General features: G+C 36.8%; 1 protein-coding gene across 1 annotated transcript in view; it reads left to right on the top strand.

Annotated features, from left to right (window-relative positions):
- The window catches only part of ACTN2 (actinin alpha 2), a 102,435-nt gene that overhangs the window by 54,854 nt on the left and 26,542 nt on the right, over window positions 1-21,039 (top strand). The window contains 7 exon segments of the mRNA XM_044001027.1: window positions 2,437-2,524; window positions 4,582-4,660; window positions 8,623-8,704; window positions 11,121-11,206; window positions 14,186-14,278; window positions 16,143-16,373; window positions 16,888-17,035. Of these exon segments, the coding sequence (XP_043856962.1) occupies window positions 2,437-2,524; window positions 4,582-4,660; window positions 8,623-8,704; window positions 11,121-11,206; window positions 14,186-14,278; window positions 16,143-16,373; window positions 16,888-17,035 (807 nt within the window).

Raw genomic sequence — 21,039 nt, 5'->3', positions numbered from 1 at the left:
GGGATGAGATCCCGGGTGCATGTAGAGGGGGTTGACTCTGGCAAGAATCAGGGCCAACCGTTCATTAGAGGGGGGAATGAAGGAAGGTGATGGTGATAACAGAGGAGAGAAGAATAGTTCTCCTTACATGGCCTTAGTGGTTTTGTTACGGTATGAAGTGAAGTCCTCCCCTGGGAGGTTTGGGAGGGAGAAGGAAAAGGGGGGAGACTTGAGTCAGAGAGGACTAGAAGATTTACCATGCTGTAGTGAAGGCTCCCTTGACATAAGATAACATCAGTTCATCTCCATCAGCATGTTGTATGCCTTCCTCTAGCTTCATTCAGTCCAAGGAGGTGAGACTATGCTAAAGCCTGGTTAATTTAGATTAAGCATTGCACTGGTCAGCATGAACTGCTAAAAGTATAAATTAAACAAAATCCTTAAAGAAAATAACTTTTTCTTAAAGGACATAGAACAATTCCAACTAAATTAGAAAAGTACCTCTTTTTAGATCTGCTTAAGTAAATAAGGATGATTTATCTAGTTCAATATACATTCTCTAAGTGGGGAGGCAATAGGGTCTAAAGGAAAACAGGCTAGAAGATGTGGATTCATTTTTCACCTCTATTATTTGTTAGCTCTGTGATCTTGGGCAATTCACTTTCCCTCCTTTGGCCTGCTATTTGCTTATTTGTAAAATATCTCCAAGGTCCCTTCTAATTCTAATTTACTGTGATTCTATCAATTGTTCCATATATAAAGGACTTTTAAGAAACTTTGTGAACATTTTCACTTACTTAAAATACCAGCTGTTTCACCTGTAATCCTGTTTTTATTATTGCATTATCTCACCTAGCAAACCTTTATTAAACTAGATGGTACAAGATAAACATCAGCCTAAATTTTTAATTAGTTATATTATGAGTCGATTAGATTTGACCACATTTTAAAAATTACATATTAATGACATCATCCATATGTGGCTGTCCTGAAGGAAAATTGGAGTGCCAAAAGTGTTATAACTCTAGATCTTGCTTAATAGCTTAAGTACAATCTGTCAAATTAGTACTTGGCATTTTCTAAAAGCACTTTTATAGGGTATGCTTATTAAACAGACTTTCCTCAAAACAACTAACCAACAATTAAATGTAAAAAACAAAGCATAAAACTCTTCTTTGGACACTCTTTTTTTAGTCTTCAGCACAGTGGTTAACAAATTACCTTGGTTATTTAGATTTTTATGGAGTCATTATTCTTTATTGAGCTCACTGTAACCCTCTGTGAGTTTACCATTTAAATTAAGAGATTTTTCACAAATATAATTACCTAGTGATGTGTGCGCTCTCTCTCTCGCTCTCTCTCTCTCTCTCTCTCTCTCTCTCTCTCTCTCTCTTTCTCTCTTTCTCCTTTTTTAATATATGTGGCCTGAAGCATTTTGGAAAATATGTTCTCCTTCAACAAGATGATATTTTAAATAAAAAGATTTGAAAGATAGATTTACCTCTTATTATAAAAATTAGAGCTAAGTCTATCTGTTTATGAAAACATTATATATGGGGTAGGGAGAACTGTCCCCAAATAGATGTTGCTTCTTTGATGTATTATGGAGGGTACATAGTATATTGGAAAGAATGTTGGATGTAGAATCAGAGAATCTGGGTTCAAATCCTGCTTCTGCCACTTATTGTGTGACTTTTAGCAATTTGTCTCCCTTCTCTGGGCTTCAGATTTCTCATCTGTAAATGAAGGGAGTTGAATTTAATAACATCCAAGGTCACTTCCAGCAGGAGATCTATGGTCCTATGATCATGTTGGTCTTGTTGGGGCAATGATGAACACACACTAAGAACCCTGAAAACAATTGTTCTTGGACTAGGTATTGTAACCAGGTTTCCAAATTACCCAATGTCCTATAGGAGTGGATAACAATATTCTAGTTTAATTTGTATCTCTTAGCAATGCGGACCTACTGATGTCAACTTATTTGGAAAGCCCTAGAAAGTCACTGGTTTCTCTACAATTAAGTTCTATATGTTTCCTATGATGGATCTCCTCCTGCTGATCCTGAATTCCCTTCATATGATTCCTTTGTTGTATTATAATATTTTCAGAAGGGCATGAACAGCCTGAGTCCAGGGTTCTTGCGATCCTTATCTGTAAAAATTGTTCGGCAGCCTGGGTCATTAGGCACCCCAGAAGCCTTTGGTTGAGTAGTGAGCCTTGTGCACCTAGTTGTGGTTTTTTTTGTTTGTTTGTTTGTTTGGTTTTTTGCAGGGCAATGGGGGTTATGTGACTTGCCCAGGGTCACACAGCTAGTAAGTGTCAAGTGTCTGAGGCCGGATTTGAACTCAGGTACTCCTGAATCCAGGGCCGGTGCTTTATCCACTGCGCCACCTAGCCACCCCCCTAGTTGTGTTTTTTAACCCTCTAGACACTCTTTTCTGGTTTTCATTACAGAAACATCTGCCAAAGAAGGTCTGCTTCTCTGGTGCCAGAGGAAAACTGCCCCTTACAGGAATGTTAATATTCAGAATTTCCACACCAGGTAAGAGATCAATGTCCTTTTTAAAAATTCTATTAAATCAGTGGGTAATGGGAAAAGTAAAATTCATACTAGCATTCTCTTCTTCTCCAGAGATGAGAAAAGTATTTTCTATGAATACAGAATTTCTGAGGTCCAGTTTTGCCTGGGAGCAAAATTTTGAATGCAAGAGATATAAATCCCATCAAACAATATTATTTTTTGGAACAGAATTTGTGCAGTGTTAGAATAATTCATCAAAATTTCTAGTTTGGCCTTTAGCAGATGCACAAAAAGGAGGAAAGAGAAGGATAGGATCTTTGATAGGGCATGAAGAATTGAGTCCCAACCTGTACTTCTTCAAAATTCAATAATAACCTTTTTGTCAGGTTACTATAGCTATACAAGAACACTGTGTTAATAATATGGGTAATTATTTAAACAGATATTTATTAAACATTCAAACCAAGCACCGTAGACAACACAAAAGAACAAAAAGCCATGGGTCCTACCAGTTCAGAAAGCAACATTTTAGATACACAAAACACCTATAGAGTATTCTGAAGGAGTGTAGCAGCATAGTGTGATATCTACCACTGGAAGAATATAAAGTAGGAGCAAGATTATGGCATCAGTTTTAGAATACTTCAGAGAAAAAAGGAAATATTAAGGATTCTTTTGAATGAGAATTTGAGTGGATGGAGAGGAGGGGAAAGGACAATCTTAACAGATTAGACAGCCTGAGCAAAGCCATGGAGACAAAATGGAGAATATTGGGAGGGGCACCACTATGGGATTGGCTTGGTTAGAACAGAGGGGTATGTATGGAAAATCTGAGAGTTAAGATTGGCTAGGCAAAATGGAAGACCTTGAATATCAAAATAGAGAGTTTGGATTTAATCCCAATAAAGGAATATAAACAATAGGGACAATGCAGTTCAAACATAATCCAAGAAATTTATGCCAGTCATTAGTTTGTCTTCTCCCCACTCATCTTTTTTTCTTTGGTCACACAGAAGAAAAACTTAGAGATTTTGCCTCTTTTTCTTGACATTATGTACTGGACTCATGAGTAGCAAAGTGGTCCAAAGGCTACAGGAAAGAACAGAAGATGTAAAGGTCATGAAAGACCCACAGGCTATGTAATTGAGTTGACTTCTTAGGACATGCTTAGTACAAGCAATCAATGTCAGTTCCATTTTCTGAATGCAAAAATTTTCTGAGTGCAAAAATAAGGGTACATCCTGAGAAGATAAATTGCCTTTTATAGTTCTCTAATAATACATAGGCTTTGGATCTCAGTCTTTGTGTGCTCTCTCTCTCTGTCCCCCCTTCCCCTCTCTTCTCCTTCCCCCCCCAACAATTCACAATACTCCAGCATTCCTTGTACTTCCACTTATGTGAGATTCCCCTGAAATTTAGGAATCTCAGTGCCCTAATTCCAAACCCTACTGGCATCATTGTAAAAATGTTTTTCTAATCATTTTTATTAGCCCCATCCTATGTAAGCTCATAGCTAAGCTATCAGGGCTTTTAAAATGAAAATAATGAGCTTTACATTCAATGTTATCATTAATAGAAAGTTACATAGTATGGGGTCTTTAACTATAAAGAAGGTAGAAATAGGATTCATACTTTAAAATAGTTATATAAATCAGGTTCCAATTTACAAATAGATTGTGTTCTAAAAGTTAATCTCTAAATTGGTTGTTTAGGACTCTGAAAGTATTTTCCCATAGAAACAATGTTATACTTGGTGATTAGTTCCCAAACAAACTCAACCCATTAGAGCCTTAAAATCAGAACTACAGTATAGATTGTCTGTTTAGTTCAATGAGGAGAGGCTTATCTCTGTTAAGTCTGAGGTTTTGTAAAAGGGTTGGGAAGATGGGGGTTGTATCTGTGGGTGTATGGGGGAAGAGGAGGGAGGGATGAGAGACCATGGTCCCTGTCCCCCACAAAATAAGGGGTTAATGGTCCTGAGCCTAATTAGAGAAGAATGGGACCAAGTGCAGCACTGTGCCAATGTAATCAATGACTTGATTAACTTGTATTCCCATTCTCTTTAACTCCTTGTGAAGCTGGAAAGACGGCCTTGGACTCTGTGCGCTCATCCACAGACATCGACCTGACCTCATTGACTACTCAAAGCTTAATAAGGTCATTCTGGGTGACACAGCATGCTGACCCCTCAGGGCCCTGACTTTGGTTCCATTGGCATGTTCTCTTAAGAATGAGCACATCAGCACTGAACTAACTCTGGATATGCTTTTGCCTCTCCAGAAAAGGCCTTTAAAAAAAAAACAGTAGTGCTATTAAAGCTAACCTTTCCCATGAGTGAGAAGCATGGCTGCTGGGTCAGACATGTGTGCGTCTTTTATTGTTCTGTCTTTGCATTCCTAGCTGCTAGCAAAGGGCTTAATAAGTGTTTGTCTGATTAAATTGTATTGGATATCACAAGGAAAAGAGGAAAAAAAACCAAGTCCTTCCTTTTTTATCCAAACTGAATTGATAGGTTGATTTAGTTTGATTTAACCTTGCAGATTTTACCTCATAAATTTTGAATATCTGATCTAAGTCATTTGTCTGGGAGGAAATTGAATTTCCTTTTTCTTTTCAGGTTCATTTAGTTGCAAACACAGTCATATTTAATGCTGGTGAATTTGGTTCTCACAATTCAGATGAAATATGAAGGTACAAATGTTAGGACACAGGCACAGTGTATTAAACATAGTTTACAATCCTAGAGAAGAAAGGATGCCATCTTTAAGAAATGTCAAGAGGGCAGCTAGGTGGCAGGGTGGATAAAGCACTGGCCCTGGATTCAGGAGGACCTGATTTCAAATCTGTCCTCAGACACTTGACACTTACTAGCTGTGTGACCTTGGGCAAGTCACTTAACCCTCATTGCCCTGCCCCCCCCAAAAAAAAGGAATGTCAAATTATAGATTTTTCTTACTAGTTTGACAGTAGAGACCATATTAACTCATATAGTGATCTCTGGTTTAGACTAGAGCATTTTCTGAACAACTCAGTGATGTAAATATTTCCATTTTACAGATATGGAAACCAAGGAGTAGATGTGGAAACTCACATTTATGTAGCAATTTAGAGTTTATAATATTCCTTGATTGCAATAGTCTTGTGAAGTAGGTCGTGCAAATACTCTATCCCCATTTTTTTGGCTGAGAAAACAGGCTGAGAGATTTTAAATTACATATACAACAACATGTGACTAGTAGTAAGTATCAGCACCAGCACGCAGATTTTGGTTTCTTGCTTGCAGGTCCAGCATTTTATGTTTCTATAGCATTCTGTCCACCTAATTTCAAATTACAGCAAATCATCACCCCTCCTAAACTTTTAGGGTGTTTTATTATTCTACCTTGGAAATGATGTCACTTTAAAATAACTCACATAGGGGCAACTGGATGGCTCAGTGGATGGAGCACTGGCCCTGGATTCGGGAGGAGCTGGGTTCAGATCCAGCCTCATACACTTGACACTTACTGGCTGTGTGGCCCTGGGCAAGTCACTTGACCCTCATTACCCCACAAAAAACACCAAACATAACTCACATATAAAACATAACTCACAACTGGCAAACAGATCTATCAGATGAAGGTAGAGTAACACAAAATTTCTGCCTAGTTGCTGCTGTGCTAAGCTGGCTATTTTGTGCATATCTTTATTTTTTCTTTGAGCACAATGTTTGTCCCTTCTTTATATCATCTTCACCTGTGTGGCTGAGGGAATAAGTGGAAGAGTAATTTCCCTTTGGATTTCTGCATTAGGCCGGACACCACAGACATGGGTTTCACATGAAGGATTTACTAGTCACTGTATAGACAATGCATCTGAAATAACAAAGTACCACACAGGAGAGAATTGAGTGACCACAGTTTCTTAGTTTGTCCAGTATGCTTTTTTCCCATCTGTAAATAAAAGTGTTAGACATGGAACTTGAAGTGGAGGTGGTGTGGTACAGTGGAAAGAGTCTGGATTTAGAATCAGAGCACCTGAGTTCAAATCCTGGCACTGCCACTTACTGCCTGTGTGACCTTGTGAAAGTCATCTAATGTCTAGGCCTCAATTTCCTAATCTGTAAAGTCAGGAGGTTAGACTAGATGACCTATAAGGTGCCTTCTAGCTCTCATCCAGAAATCTGCTGAAAAGGAGATTTTAACTCCATGTAAATAAACATTTCCTAACAATATTTTCCAAAGTGGAATGAGCTGCCTAAGTAATAAGTTCCCCATCCATTAAAGGACTTCAAATGAAGCAAGATGAATACTTGTTAGGGAAGTTGTAGAAGAAATACCTTCCCAGATGTACTATACTTCAAAGCCCATTCTAATTCTGAAATTCTAGAATTGTGGAATATTTCTCTAAGGCCCCTTCTAGGTTTAAAAAAATCATGTCTTAGTGCCATTATACTTGTGTGGGATCATTGAGGACAAGCTCTTCTTTATTTTATAGCTATCAAGAGGTAGAGATAATGATAGTAGATTTAGCTATCTATATCATCATCATTTCCTATTAGATACTCAGATGTTTGAATGTACTTTAATCAGTTCTATCCAAAGCAGTTCACAAATACACACATTGGATCTTTATGGTGGAAAATAAAGAATGAGTTTTAAAATGATGTTCTGAATTTTGGGCTGCTTACAATGACTCAACACATGGTCATTCTTTTTGTTTTTGGGTTTTTTTTTTTTTTTTTGCGGGGCAATGGGGGTTAAGTGACTTGCCCAGGGTCACACACCTAGTAAGTGTCAAGTGTCTGAGGCTGGATTTGAACTCAGGTCCTCCTGAATCCAGGGCCGGTGCTTTATCCACTGCGCCACCTAGCCGCCCCATCACATGGTCATTCTTTTGTAGCCTAAGGCCACCTAAAATGGCCAAAGCATTGAAAATCGATCCAATGTTGTCAACATGGTAGCATGTATATCTATAAGGTCTACTTCGTCTCTGGAAGTTTATAATCCAAAATGGCCTCCTTAAAGTTAAATATTGGTTACCTATTTAAAATGATTAGTTTAATACCAAATTTTTTAACTTAAAAATTCTTATATGGTTTTGCAAATGTTAGCATAAAAGTAGATTACCATTACCATTTGAATGATGAAATAAAGTTGCTTTTCAACCAGGTGATTTATACACTCTCTAAAGTTAATACTAATATTTGGTTGAAAAAAAAAATTGAGGAAAACAATTATATACCCCAAAAGGCTAGGAAACTTTATTCAGCTGCTTTCTTCAACACTTTACCATTACACTGTGATTAAGTGTTTGATGCCCATGCTTGTCAAACATTGTGTATGGTTTTATTATTCTGTGCTACCAGTGCATAATATTGTAGAATTTTTTATTGAAATATAAAAATGGTTTCAATGATGAAACACTATGGTAGGAATGTCATTTAAATTTGTTTCTAGACTTGTGACCCCTTTTTGTGGAGACTTTTTTTGCTTTTATTGCTCCTTCAAAAATATGAGCTCTATACTTGGTCAGTAAAACCTATAAAATCAATTAAATCAGACTTAGAAATGTTAGTCTTAATTCTACTTTTGAATTCCTAGCAGTTCAGCTTTCATCCTTCATGAATTTTTTTGAGGAAGATATTTTTGTCATTATCAGAAATAATGTTCAAAATAAGCTGCTATACCCAAAGAGTTTGTCCCAGACACTTTAAAATCATGAAATGACACATTTTCAGTACACAGCGTTTTTACCCTAAGAGCTTTGTGATTCATTTTCCTGTTTGTAAGATTGTGCATGTACAGTTTGTCTTGGTATGATATTGGTATATGTTTTTCCAGAATAATTTAACTCCACTGTGATGTATTTATTTATATTTTTCTCGAAACATTTAAGTTGAAATGCATTTTATTGGGGTTTGGTAGAAAGGGAAATAAAACTACTTAAGTTATAATGTATTTAGTGAAAAAATGTGTGGGGGTTGTATCTGACTGAAAAATGTGTTTGGGTAGGGTAAAGAGAAAGGATATTTTCTTCAGAAAGCAAAATATGTAAAGAACATTATTAGCGAGTATTGGATTTTTAAAAAAGCTATTTGTTATTACTTTTAATTGGTTATTACTTTTTTTTCTGTGTAGGATGATCCTGTAGGAAATATTAACTTGGCCATGGAAATAGCAGAAAAGCATTTGGATATCCCCAAGATGTTGGATGCAGAAGGTGGGATTTGAATTTTACTTAGTGACTTTTGTTATTTCTGGACATTATTATACTAATCTTTCAACTCTGTGTAGTGTGATTTTACAGCATTATATTTCTTAATAAGTGATTGCAGAATTTCATGCATAGCTTTTGCCTTGAAACTCAAAAGTGATTCTTTTTCAAAAAGAGAAAGAGAAGAAGTCTCTTCTCAAACTAAATCATAAAACATGTAAGGAAAGAGAACTGAACATTTTCTGTGTAATGGAAAGCAAGAACATAGATTTTTATATATACTTTAAAAATTAATTTGAGAATGACTTCTTGAAATTTTAACAGAACAATACTTTTTTTTTTCATCATGTGGACACTAGTGCAGCTAGTGAACCTGAATGTAAGATATGAGAATTCTAAAAGAATAACTATAGAATTGAACCTGTTCCTTTCCAATAGCACTTCTCATCATTTTTGAAGTATTTGGTCAGCAGGGATAACCACTAAATCTCCATCACATTCCTTTGAACAAGTCTCAGTTATTCAAAAGATCTGGAAGACCTTCATCTTTTTCTTTAATGTTGAATGGTATCACTTATTATGGTGTCTTGTAACACATATGCTTTGATACACTTTCTGTAAATACAGGGTGAGTCAAAATTTCCTTTACACCTAGTGTAAGTCACTTTCAGCATAGATAACTCCAAGTTTCTTGTCTTACCCTGTATTTATTATTAACGCCTCTAGGCTCTTTGTTGCCACTCATTTGGTCTTATGTACACAGTAAATCAGTTGTTTTCCGTCATTTCCCTGCCTTTATTCATTTTTGGTAGTCTTACTTTATGTCTCAATTTTTTTTCTTGTTCGTTTTTTTCAACATTTATTGAGCTATTCTTGAAAACAGAGCACTGTGAGCTGGATGCTAGCACTTGAGTGACTGGTTCTAGTTACGATCTCTGTATGACCACTTTAAAGAAATACAGCCAGTCCACAAAATAGCAAAGGTAATATCATGAGAATACTTGTTTTTCATTTTTCACCCATATTTCCTCCTTCCAGTCTCTGTCTATCCTTGTGGATGGACTCTATCCTTTGCCCTGATCCTATGGGAAGTAATGACTCAGGGATCATTCATTGTGGTAATTCAGGGGCGGGGGGGGAGGGATGTTGCTAAATCTCTTCAAGTTTTTGAAGTAATTTCCTAATGGCCTAAAATTGAGCTTCCATAGTGGAGCCCTTTATTCAGAGAGTCACTCATTCCCCACTCGATCACTCTAACTACCATTCCTTCTGGTATTATTGATACTCCTACTCTTTCCTGAAATTCTGACATCTGGTTCAAGAACACTTCCATTCTTTCTGTTTGTCAAAGAAGTTAACATTTCACCTGTCCCTTCCTCTGTTGTCTCACATTCTATTATATTTCTTTCTCTCTTCTTTTCTTCCAAATGTAGGAGACTTACATATTCCTTTACTCATATGCTGTTTTATCTTTTACAAAACCATCTTATAAGAAAAGTGATGGTAGAGGATTAGAAACATAGCCAGTATAGAAATAGAAGCACTTTAATATGTATTATGTATTTTTCATCCCATAAGTCCTCTCTGTTCATTTATGGCAAACTCTGTATTATTAAAGTAGCATTCTGCTTTAAGTCTCTTACCTGTCATTCTTCCATTGTAATGTTGCTGGCTAGTCTCATCCTTGAAGATCTCTCATCCCATTTAATGAGCTCTTCTCTATCCCACGTTGTTGGTTGCCCTGTTTTTGGTCATGTGTCTGTTGTAGAGCTCCAAATGGGGACACTGTCGTGCCTAATAGACCCATCCATGAAACTATGTGATTATAATTTTACATTTGATGAGATTCTTCCTCATCTTGACCAATCTACCAGCCAACTGGGGGAAAAAAAAGAGAGGCCACTTCATTGATGCCAGTTCCTTCTCATCCACTACAACCTCTCCCCTCCTTTTTTATCCTCTTGTTTGGTTGAGTGGGTTTAGATTAGCAATGAATATACATGTACAATGACTTATATGAGCAGAAATCTTGATGATTCTTGTTCCCCCATACTATATGGAAATATTATGACCACTGGATTTAGGCACATGTGTCCCAGTGCTTATCTCCTGTTGAACTCTAGAGCTAGATAAATCTTAGAGATTTTAAATCTAGCCTTAGCCCTGGATGTAGAATGTCCAATTAGTCTGGGTCTCCTCCATGGCAACCTAAAACAGCCAGACCCTTCTCTTTGGTGACTTTTAAATCTTTGTAGGAAGTGATGGATTTTTATAGGTGCTATTTCCTTGGTCCAATCAGATCTATAACACCATCCCAAATAGAAGAGAATCCCTTGATTCCCTTTCTCTGCCTGATGGTCAGTCAGCAGAAGGCTGTTGTCTCTAGAATGTCCAAGCAGTTAACCTTCTTTTTTCTACACAGATTTAGTATACACTGCCAGACCTGATGAAAGAGCCATAATGACTTATGTTTCCTGTTACTACCATGCATTTGCTGGTGCACAGAAGGTGAGGATGTAAATGATGAGCAGCCACCTCTCACCCTTCACCTTCTGTATCTTAAATTTTTTTCCATTGTTTGTTTTCCTTTTTCCTTTTATTTCCTTCCTTTCTAATAAGAAAACCCTTCTGGTGCTTCATAGGCAGGTGTTTGTCTCTTATAGACTGGTTTTCTTTGAAATCTCTTTTTTTCCCCATCTGTGTAGCCATCAGCAGTTTATGTTTTATTTTCCAAAAGATTTCCATGCTGTTTCACAATCCCACATTCTTTTTTTAACAATAGTGTTTTGAAACCCAGTGGCCAGCTCCTGGCCTGGAGAATTACCACATGTCTATCTAATTGAATTCTGTCCTTTGTCTAAACCTAGTGCAGGAAGAATTAAGTTCTAAATTGGAAGAAAAAAATATGGCATGCTAGTATGCCTTGTGTAGGAGAAGAAAAGATGAGGAAAATCAAGTGGGTCTGTTTTCTCTTTTCTTATCGGGTATTAGAGGAGCCTTTATGAAATATTCACATTCAGAAATGGGACGGTAAATGGTCTATTTTCTTTCTCTTACTGGATATTGGAGGGGACCTTTGTGAAATACAGTATTCACAAATGTGACAGTAAGCATCATAGGGAATGTACAAGCTGTATACCTTTCTTGTTTGATTTGTGTTACTATTGGCAATTTTTAAATGAACTGGTAAGTAAAACAGAGTTAACACTAGTAACTAAGCCCATGCACAAATTCAGATTTCAAGGCAGAAAACAAAATAGTGACGAGTGCAAAGATAAAACACTTAATCTCATTACAAATATTGCCAGCCTTCTGTTTGTTGATGTGCTCCTCAGAAAAAACTAGAAGGCCTTGCATTTTCATCTGGCCTAGCCAGTTTAAAAAACAACTACATGTGGGTTTGACTGCCCAATGAGAATAATTATGTCTTATTGTTCAGTCATTTCAGTCATATCTTACTCTTCTTGACTCTATTTGGGGTTTTCTTGGTGAAGATTCTAAAATGGTTTGCCATTTCTTTGCCCAGATCATTTGACAGATGAGGAAACTGAGGCAAACAGGATAAAGTAACTTGCCCAGGGTCACACATTGAGTAAGTGTCTGAGGCCAGATTTGAACTCAGGAGGATGTCTTCCTGGCTAGAGGCCCAACACTGTACCACCTAGCGCCCATGATTATGATGTCTAATAAACAACAAAATAAGTTCTCACCTTAAAATAATCAAAGGTTTTTTTAAAAAACAACACAAGAAGACTGGGAAAGAGACAGACAATTGGTTTGATTTGTTTTCAATTTTGTTTTGTCTCTTTTTATTTTTATTCTTAATGTTTGTTCCAATAAATCTAATTTGAGATTTATTCCAGTTTCCTATATTCTCCATGAAGCTCAGGGTTGGGGGCAGATGCCCATTCAACACACAGAAAAGTTATTGGGTCAATTGAAAACCCAATTTGTTCTTCCTTTTATTTACTTTGGTTTTTACTCTTCATTTTGTGTGTATGTGTGTGTGTGTGTGCTTGTGTCTTTCTTTGTTCTTTTTTTTTTTTCTTTCCTCCCCTTTCAGACATTGTGAATACTCCCAAACCTGATGAAAGAGCTATCATGACTTACGTTTCCTGCTTCTACCATGCTTTTGCTGGAGCAGAGCAGGTATCAACACTTGGCCAATCTGGGTTGCTATGCTGTTTTTTGGCTTGATTTTTTTTTAATTGTGTGTTGTGTATGTATATGTTTATTGTGCTTCACATCTTACCTGAGTTACATATTTTGAAAAAAAACAAACCCAAACCTTTTTTTTAACATTGGCAAGTATTATGGTTGAATACTTTAATAGTTCCAAAATGTTTTTGCATATCTTATTTTGAGATGTTTCTCTCATTTCACTCATAACTTAAGAATATAGGTGGTGTGACACTTTTACTTTCCGTTAGCAGTGAAGGGAACATTTGAAATGTAAAAATAAGTGCCCTTTTAAAGGCCCTTAAACCTCACTGTCTATAAACCTGCCAATGTTGAATGATTTATTCTAACATCTTTAATATTTCCAATAAAAAGAAGGCTTTTCTTTAAAAGGGATAACCCTTTGTTAGGTCATTTTGACTTAAGAAATATTTTTATTCCGAGTGATATTCTGGTAGTCTCCCTTGGTTTTAGGCATATTTACTTATCAATACTTCTTGCTACTTTTATGAATCTGAACTTTGTGAATCCTGCCAGATGGACAGATTCTGGTAGATAAAGTGTGTCTTGTTACTTGCATCCAGGAACTTGCATGTTCCTTAGGGCCACTTTGGAATTGAAGACAATAAAGTGGCACAGTTTAGGGATTGTGTGGTGAGGCATTGATTGGAATAGGGCATGAACCTAGAAGCCTGGATATTTAAGTATCTCCAATTGACTCAATATATGATCATGGCATTAATTACTGTATAGCACATCACCTCAGCTTCCTTTTCATAAAAGAAAAGCTTCTACTTTGGGCAAATTCTTGTGAGAAATAAAATCAAACCCCAACATCGGTAACTCACTTTGAGCCCTGTGAAGGAACAATATCTCATAAATTCTAAGTATTCTTATCAGAGGAAGAACAGATGTGCTTTTTGTTCAGTAGCCTTCTTATGATCTTAAAGTCAAGGCAGTTGGAAAATAGCTATTAAAGGGCCTAAGATCATAGTATCCTTGGATGGTTTCATGGGAGGACCCTCCTCTCCCTTGCCCCTAGGTACTAACTTGCCTGATGTTTTAAAAATATGTTGTTTTTTACTCTAACCTACTTGGCTTGCCATTTAAGTCTATATGAAAACTGTAGTGTAGATGTAGTCACCTACAGTATTCAGAAACATTTGTATTCGATCTTATTGTTCCCTAAACTAACACACATGATCTGCTCCATTGGCAGCAATTTCATTTCCCCTCCCTACTACATTCACTTTGTATCTGCACATCAGTATCAATAGAGCTGTCCTGTTTACCTATTGTGTTTTACAGGCCGAGACAGCAGCTAACAGGATATGTAAGGTTCTTGCTGTGAATCAAGAGAATGAGAAACTGATGGAAGAATATGAGAGGCTAGCAAGTGAGGTAAAGAAAGACTGGTGAACTACAATGCTGTCAACACTTAATCCAAATAATGAGGCCCAGATGGTGATAAATTGACTCCTAGTGTTTTTTTTATTTTTATTTTTTATGTTGTATCTCAGGTGGAGTAAAATGTAGGAATGGACATGGATCTTGAAGGTTGCTAATCCTTTAGCAACACGATTATTGGCAATATGTCATTGGAGAGATATTTCAGACAAACCTAAATTATGCTCATTAGGGGTTATGAGAGTAGTATTTGATTATCTTCTTAGCTATGTTGGAGTTAAACAATCTCAAGAGGTGGTAGAACCCTGACTGTAGGGTAGCTTCTGTTAGATGCCAAGGTACTTGTATGCTTCACCCCTCAGGGATACACCCCACAATGTCATCTGTGGTGAGGAACCATGCTGCTCCCCTGAAGCACTATCCACTGCTTGGCATCATGGAATGTTGTCTAGCCTGCTGGGTGGAAGAAGTTCCATCCTTTGCACATATATAAAGTGAGATGCACAATAGTATTCAAGAGTCTTTGCCAAAGTATTTGAATAGGGACTGGTCATGACTCTAGCTAGAATCCTGTTTAGAATAGTATATGCTAAATCTTTTCCCCCTAAAACTAGGATTGTAAAAAATAGCCCTTCTTTCACAAGATTGAAGAGTCTTGATGAACTTAAAGATAGCATTTTTCTCCAAGTTGAGGTAGGAGAAAAGAGGTTTATATATCCAGATTACCTCTTAGATGAACACTAGTGATATGCTACCAACTGAAGATGGAAAATAATTTTAGCATTGAATTACACCCTCTAAGCCTAGTCAGTACTAGAGGAAATTGCATTCATTCCAAGACACAAGTTAATATCTCCCCAGATAAATCTACATCAGATCAATCTAATGTAATAGTGTTATGTGTGTGTGTTGACAACTGATTAGATGTCTAATCTAATGGTTCTGGCCCAAATTTAGGCAGGGTCTAAGCCCTTTGGTCCTTTTCTCTCTTTACCATGTCTCTTCTTATTTTTTATTTCACTTCAACTGCATGAAATATATGTGCATCACTCTTAAGGAAATATCCTTTTAAATTTAATTTGTGGTCATCCTCTGAATAGGTAGGCAGAAAGGTAATTTATGAGTGGTGCTTTCTGCATTTCACTTCTAAAAATCTAGATTTTTAATTTGCAAGGTATAATGTGTACTTCATATTCAGAAATTTATTATCATAATGAGACTCAGACCCTATAGAGGTTTTTTTCCCAAGATGAATAGATTGATATGCATTTCATAGCAGAATTAGTCTCAGGGGTGTACTTCCAATTCTTTCTGGTAAATGATTTCATTATAAGCATGGGCCCATTTGAAGAGCAAGTCCCAGATGATAATTTGAATTAAACATGAACTTTTGCCAATTTACATGGAATTGCACTCCAACCGTGTGAGGATTTTTATTTGAAAATTCCATCCAGCATTTGTCTGCTATTGTCTGGTTCCTGAGTTTACTGTAAATGTCACATTTGTAACACATGGCTTGCTTTGGTACCTCAAGTTCTCTATTGCCTAGGCAAAGGGTGATAGGTGATAGCTAGGAGTTATGGGTGGATTTAACTATATAATATAGATAGAAGAGATAAGAAATTTCTAGAACTTCATTCGTACCACAGCCAATGGGTACTCTCCCCCCATGCTTTTTTTCTCTTTTAGTGAGTATCTAGTATATAGGTCTTTGCAAACCTTAAAGCACTATATAAATGTTAGCTGTTATTGTTATTATGTTTATCTATCAAATCCATGTTTTAGATTTGGGATTTAGTTTGTTGGAGAAAGTGTTTTCTTTTTCCTTCTGAAAATAATTTTTTTATTTTGGGAACAGCTTTTGGAATGGATTCGCCGCACAATCCCCTGGCTAGAGAATCGCACCCCGGAGAAGACGATGCAAGCCATGCAGAAGAAGCTGGAAGACTTCCGAGATTATCGTCGGAAGCACAAGCCCCCCAAAGTCCAAGAGAAGTGCCAGCTGGAGATTAACTTCAACACCTTGCAGACTAAGCTGAGGATCAGTAACAGACCAGCTTTCATGCCATCAGAAGGCAAAATGGTTTCAGTACGTAAACTTAACACCTCCATTTTCTTTGAGGGACACTTACTTGATTAAAAGATGCTTAACTTGGAAATCCTCCTCTGATGGAGTACTCTGCTTGGTAACTGCAGATTGTCACATGATTCTGATATTTTGGGCTCTTTTCCCCCCTCAGCAGAATGAAGCCTGAGCCTTTCATAGTATATAAGAGTATCTTCCCTTGTTTATGAGGCCACACAAGCTGTTTTCTTGGGTGTAGTGGTTTGGAGCTTATCCTCCTTCAAATTAAAAACTAAGCCTCTGGGGATCTTTTGTCTTGTTTTAGAAGGGTATCAGGTAGTTGGTAGTTGATAACAGCAGTTTGGTTAAATGAAGCATTTTGTAAGTCATTGAAAATATTTGGTTGTCTTAAAAAAATTAGTAATCATTTGGAGAAAAAAATAAAGCCATTATCAAGCATGCGTTATAGGATTTTTTTTAAAAAGGCCAAAATAGGAAAGATGAAAATGTCTTTTCTTTGTTCCCAAATTTCTCCTAGGATATTGCTGGTGCTTGGCAAAGGCTAGAACAGGCTGAGAAAGGTTATGAGGAATGGTTGCTAAATGAGATAAGAAGACTTGAACGCCTGGAACATCTGGCTGAGAAATTTAGGCAGAAAGCTTCAACTCATGAAAGTTGGGCATATGGTAAGTGGATTTGGTTCAAATTAGGTGTGAGAGGTTAGTTAGAACTGAGCTGTGATCAAAAGAATTGGAAATACCATTGACTTGTGTGACCTTGGGGAAAATGCTTTCACCTCTTTTTTAAATGCTTCTGAATGGAATTACTACAGGAGGTGTATTGGAAGATTCATTTTTATCATCCAGCTAATAGCAATTGGCCAATTCAGTCTATCTTAGCTCTTTTCTACAGTTCTTGCTGCTGCTTTTGCAGCATCTCCTTTTACTAGGCTCTCGATTTAAATGAGATACTTCAATTCTTCATTGGCATTTTTTATCGCCAATGCTGTACCCAACACCATCTAAGTTGTTATAGGGACTATCATCTGGCTAAGCATCTGCCAGTAGAGGTTTGTTGAATTCTAGATGAAATACAATTTCCTGTTTTAAAAAAAAAAGGCAACAAAGCAAGAACATGACTATGACTATTTTATTTTTATAATTCTGCTACTTTATTTCAGATTCATTCTGATTTCCTTCAGACCTTAGGGCATGTCTAGTCAAGTCAACAAACATTTATTAAGAAACCTTTACTATGTGCCAGGCTCTGTATTAAGAGCTGGGAAACAGAAAGACAGTCCTTGCCCTCAAGGAACTTACATTCTAATAGGAGAAGACAAAACATATGAGGAAGCTGAAATGGGGGTTGGGTATTGATGAAAGCATTCATTCAGCAGGGGCTTCATCCTCCTTAAAATGGGGGTTCTGGGGGGAACCAGTTAATCAAAGGGAGAAGTTACAGGAGTGGAGGATACTTCCATGGTATGGAGACCAGGGGTTGATACCAGAGGTAGATTGAGCTTACAGGGTTGAAGAGGTTTCTGAGGCATTGTAGAGAAAGACCAAGAGAGTCAGGAGTGCAGTCTGGAAGGGAATGAAGATGACCCTGAGCATATTATTTCTGCAGCTGTAGTAATAATTTTTTGGCATTTTATAATCATCTACTATGTGTACTATATGGTAATAATAATTTACACAAACATAGTGTTTCAAAGTCTGAAGAATCCTTTTATGTACATTATCTCCTTTGATCCTCACAACAACTATTTGAGGTAGGGAGTGCAGATATTATCCCCATTTTTTAGAAGTAGAAACTTGAGACTGAAAGGTAAAGTGATTTCCCTAAACGCACACAGCTAATAACTGATTCCAGATCAGGTCCTCAACTCCTGGTCAAGTGCACTTAGCCTGTCTACCATGCTGCTTCTCTGTAATACTGAGGATGAAGTCCTTCCTATTGAAATAGTAAAATAAAGAGGAAATTGTTGTTTTCAGTTGTGTCCAACTCTGTGACTCCATTCAGGGTTTTCTTGGCAAAGATGCTGGAGTGGTTTGCCATTTCCTTCTCCAACTCATTTTACATATAAGGAAACTGAGGTCAATAGGGTTAACTGACTTACCCAGGATCATACAGCTACTAAGTGTCTGAGGCCAGATTTTTTTAATCATAAAAGTATTTTATTATTTCCCAGTTAACATGTAAAAAAGTTTTCAACATTTGTTTTCATAAGATTTTTAGTTCTAAATTTTTTCCCTCCCTCCCTTCCCTCCCTCCTCCCCAAGACAGAAAGCAATCTGATATAGGTTATATATGTACAATTACATTAAACATATTTCTGCATTAGTCATGTTGTTAAAGAAGAATCAGATCAAAAGGGAAAAGCCTCAAAAAAGAAACAAAAACAACAAAAAAGTAGAAACAGTACAGTTCAATCTGCATTCAGAATCCACAGTTCTTTTTTCTGGATGTGGAGAACATTTTCCATCATGAGTGCTTTTGGATTGTCTTGGATCATTGCACTGCTGAGAAAGAGCCAAGTCTAATGTACAATGTTCTCCTGATTCTGCTCACTTCATTCAGCATCAGTCCACTTAAGTCTTTTCGGGCTTTTCTGAAATCATCCTGCTTGTCATTTCTTACAGCACAATAATATTCCATCACAATCATATACCACAGCTTGTTCAGCCATTCCCCAGTTGATGGGCATTCCCTCAATTTCCAATTCTTTGCCACCACAAAGAGAGCTGCTATAAATATTTTTGTACATGTGGGTCCTTTTCCCTTTCCTATGATCTCTTTGGGATACAGACCTAGTAGTGGTATTACTGGGTCAAAGGGTATTCATAGTCCCATAACCTATTGGGCATAGCTCCAAAGTGCTCTCCACAATGGTTGGATCAATTTACAACTCCACCAACAATGCATTAGTGTTCCAATTTTTCCACAGCTTCTCTAACATTTATTATTTTCCTTTTTTGTCATATTAGCCAATCTGATAGGTATGAGGTGGTACCTCAGAGTTGTTTTAATTTGCATTTCTCTAATCGATAGTGATTTAGAGCATTTTTTCATATGGCAATAGAGAGCTTTGATTTCCTCATTTGAAAACTGCCTGTTCATATCCTTTGACCATTTCTCAATTGGGGAATGACTTGCATTCTTATAAATTTGATTTAGTTTCCTATGTAATTTAGAAATGCAGCCTTTATCAGAAACACTGGCTGTAAAAATTATTTCCCAGCTTTCTGCTTCTCTTCTAATTTTGACTACATTGCTTCTGTTTATACAAAACCTTTTTAACTAAATGTAATCAAAATCATCCATTTTAGGGGCAGCTAGGTACAGTAGATAGAGCACTGGACCTGGATTCAGGAGGACCTGAGTTCAAATCCCGCCTCAGACACTTAACACTTACTAGCTGTGTGACCCTGGGCAAGTCACTTAACCCCAACTGTCTCACCAAAAAAAAATTCATCCATTTTGCATTTCATAATATTTTCTATCTCTTGTTTGGTCATAAATTGTTCTCCTCTCCATAGATCTGAGGGGTAAACTATTCCTTCCTTTCCTAATTTACCTGTGGTATCACCCCTTATGGCTAAATCATATACCCATTTTGATCTTATTTTTGTATACAGTGTAAGATGTTGGTCTATGCCTAGTTTCTGCCATACTATCTTCCAGTTTTCCAGCAGTTTTTGTCAAATACAGAGTTCCTGTCCCAGAAACTGGAGTCTTTGGGTTTATCAAACATTACTAAAATCATTTACTACTGTGTCTCCTGTGCCTAAACTATTCCATTGATCCACCACTCTATTTCTTAGCCAGTACCAAAAAGTCTTAATGACTGCCACTTTATAGTATAGCTTCAGATTTGGTACAGCCAGCCCACCTTCCTGTGCATTTTTTGTTTTGTTTTGTTTTTTGCAGGGCAATGGGGGTTAAGTGACTTGCCCAGGGTCACACAGCTAGCAAGTGTTAAGTGTCAGAGGCTGGATTTGAATTCAGGTCCTCCTGAATCCAGGGCCAGTGCTTTATCCACTGCACCACCTAGCTGCCCCCAAGTGCAATATCTACAGCTCTTTTTCTTTTTCTGTGCATTTTTTCATTAGTTCCCTTGATATTCTTGATCTTTTGTTCCTCTAGATGAATTTTATTATTTTTTCTAGCTCTATAAAATAATTTTTAGGTAGTCTGATTGGTATGGCACTGAATAAGTAAATTAATTTAGGTAGAATTGTCATTTTTATTATATTAGCTCTGCCTATCCATGAGCAATTGATATTTTTCCAATTATTTAGATCTGATTTTATTTGTGTGAAAAGTGTTTTGTAATTGTGTTCATAGAGTTTCTGGGTTTATCTTGGCAGGTAGACTCCCAAGTATTTTATATTGTCTACAGTTACTTTAAATGGAATTTCTCTTTCTATTTCTTGCTGCTGAGCTTTGTTGATCATGTATAGAAATGCTGATGATTTATGTGGACTTATTTTATATCCTGCTACTTTGCTAAAGTTGTTAATTGTTTCAAGTAGTTTTTTAGTTGATTCTCAAGGATTCTCTAAGTACACAATCATATCATCTTCAAAGAGTGATAGTTTTATTTCCTTCTTGCCTATTCTAATTCTTTTAATTCCTTTTTCTTCTCTTATTGCTAAAGCTAACATTTATAGTACAATATTAAATAATA

Source organism: Dromiciops gliroides, chromosome 4, assembly GCF_019393635.1.
Source record: "Dromiciops gliroides isolate mDroGli1 chromosome 4, mDroGli1.pri, whole genome shotgun sequence".
NCBI classification, from domain to species: Eukaryota; Metazoa; Chordata; class Mammalia; order Microbiotheria; family Microbiotheriidae; genus Dromiciops; species Dromiciops gliroides.
Note: the sequence above shows the minus strand (reverse complement) of the source record. Positions and strands in the feature narration are given on the sequence as shown.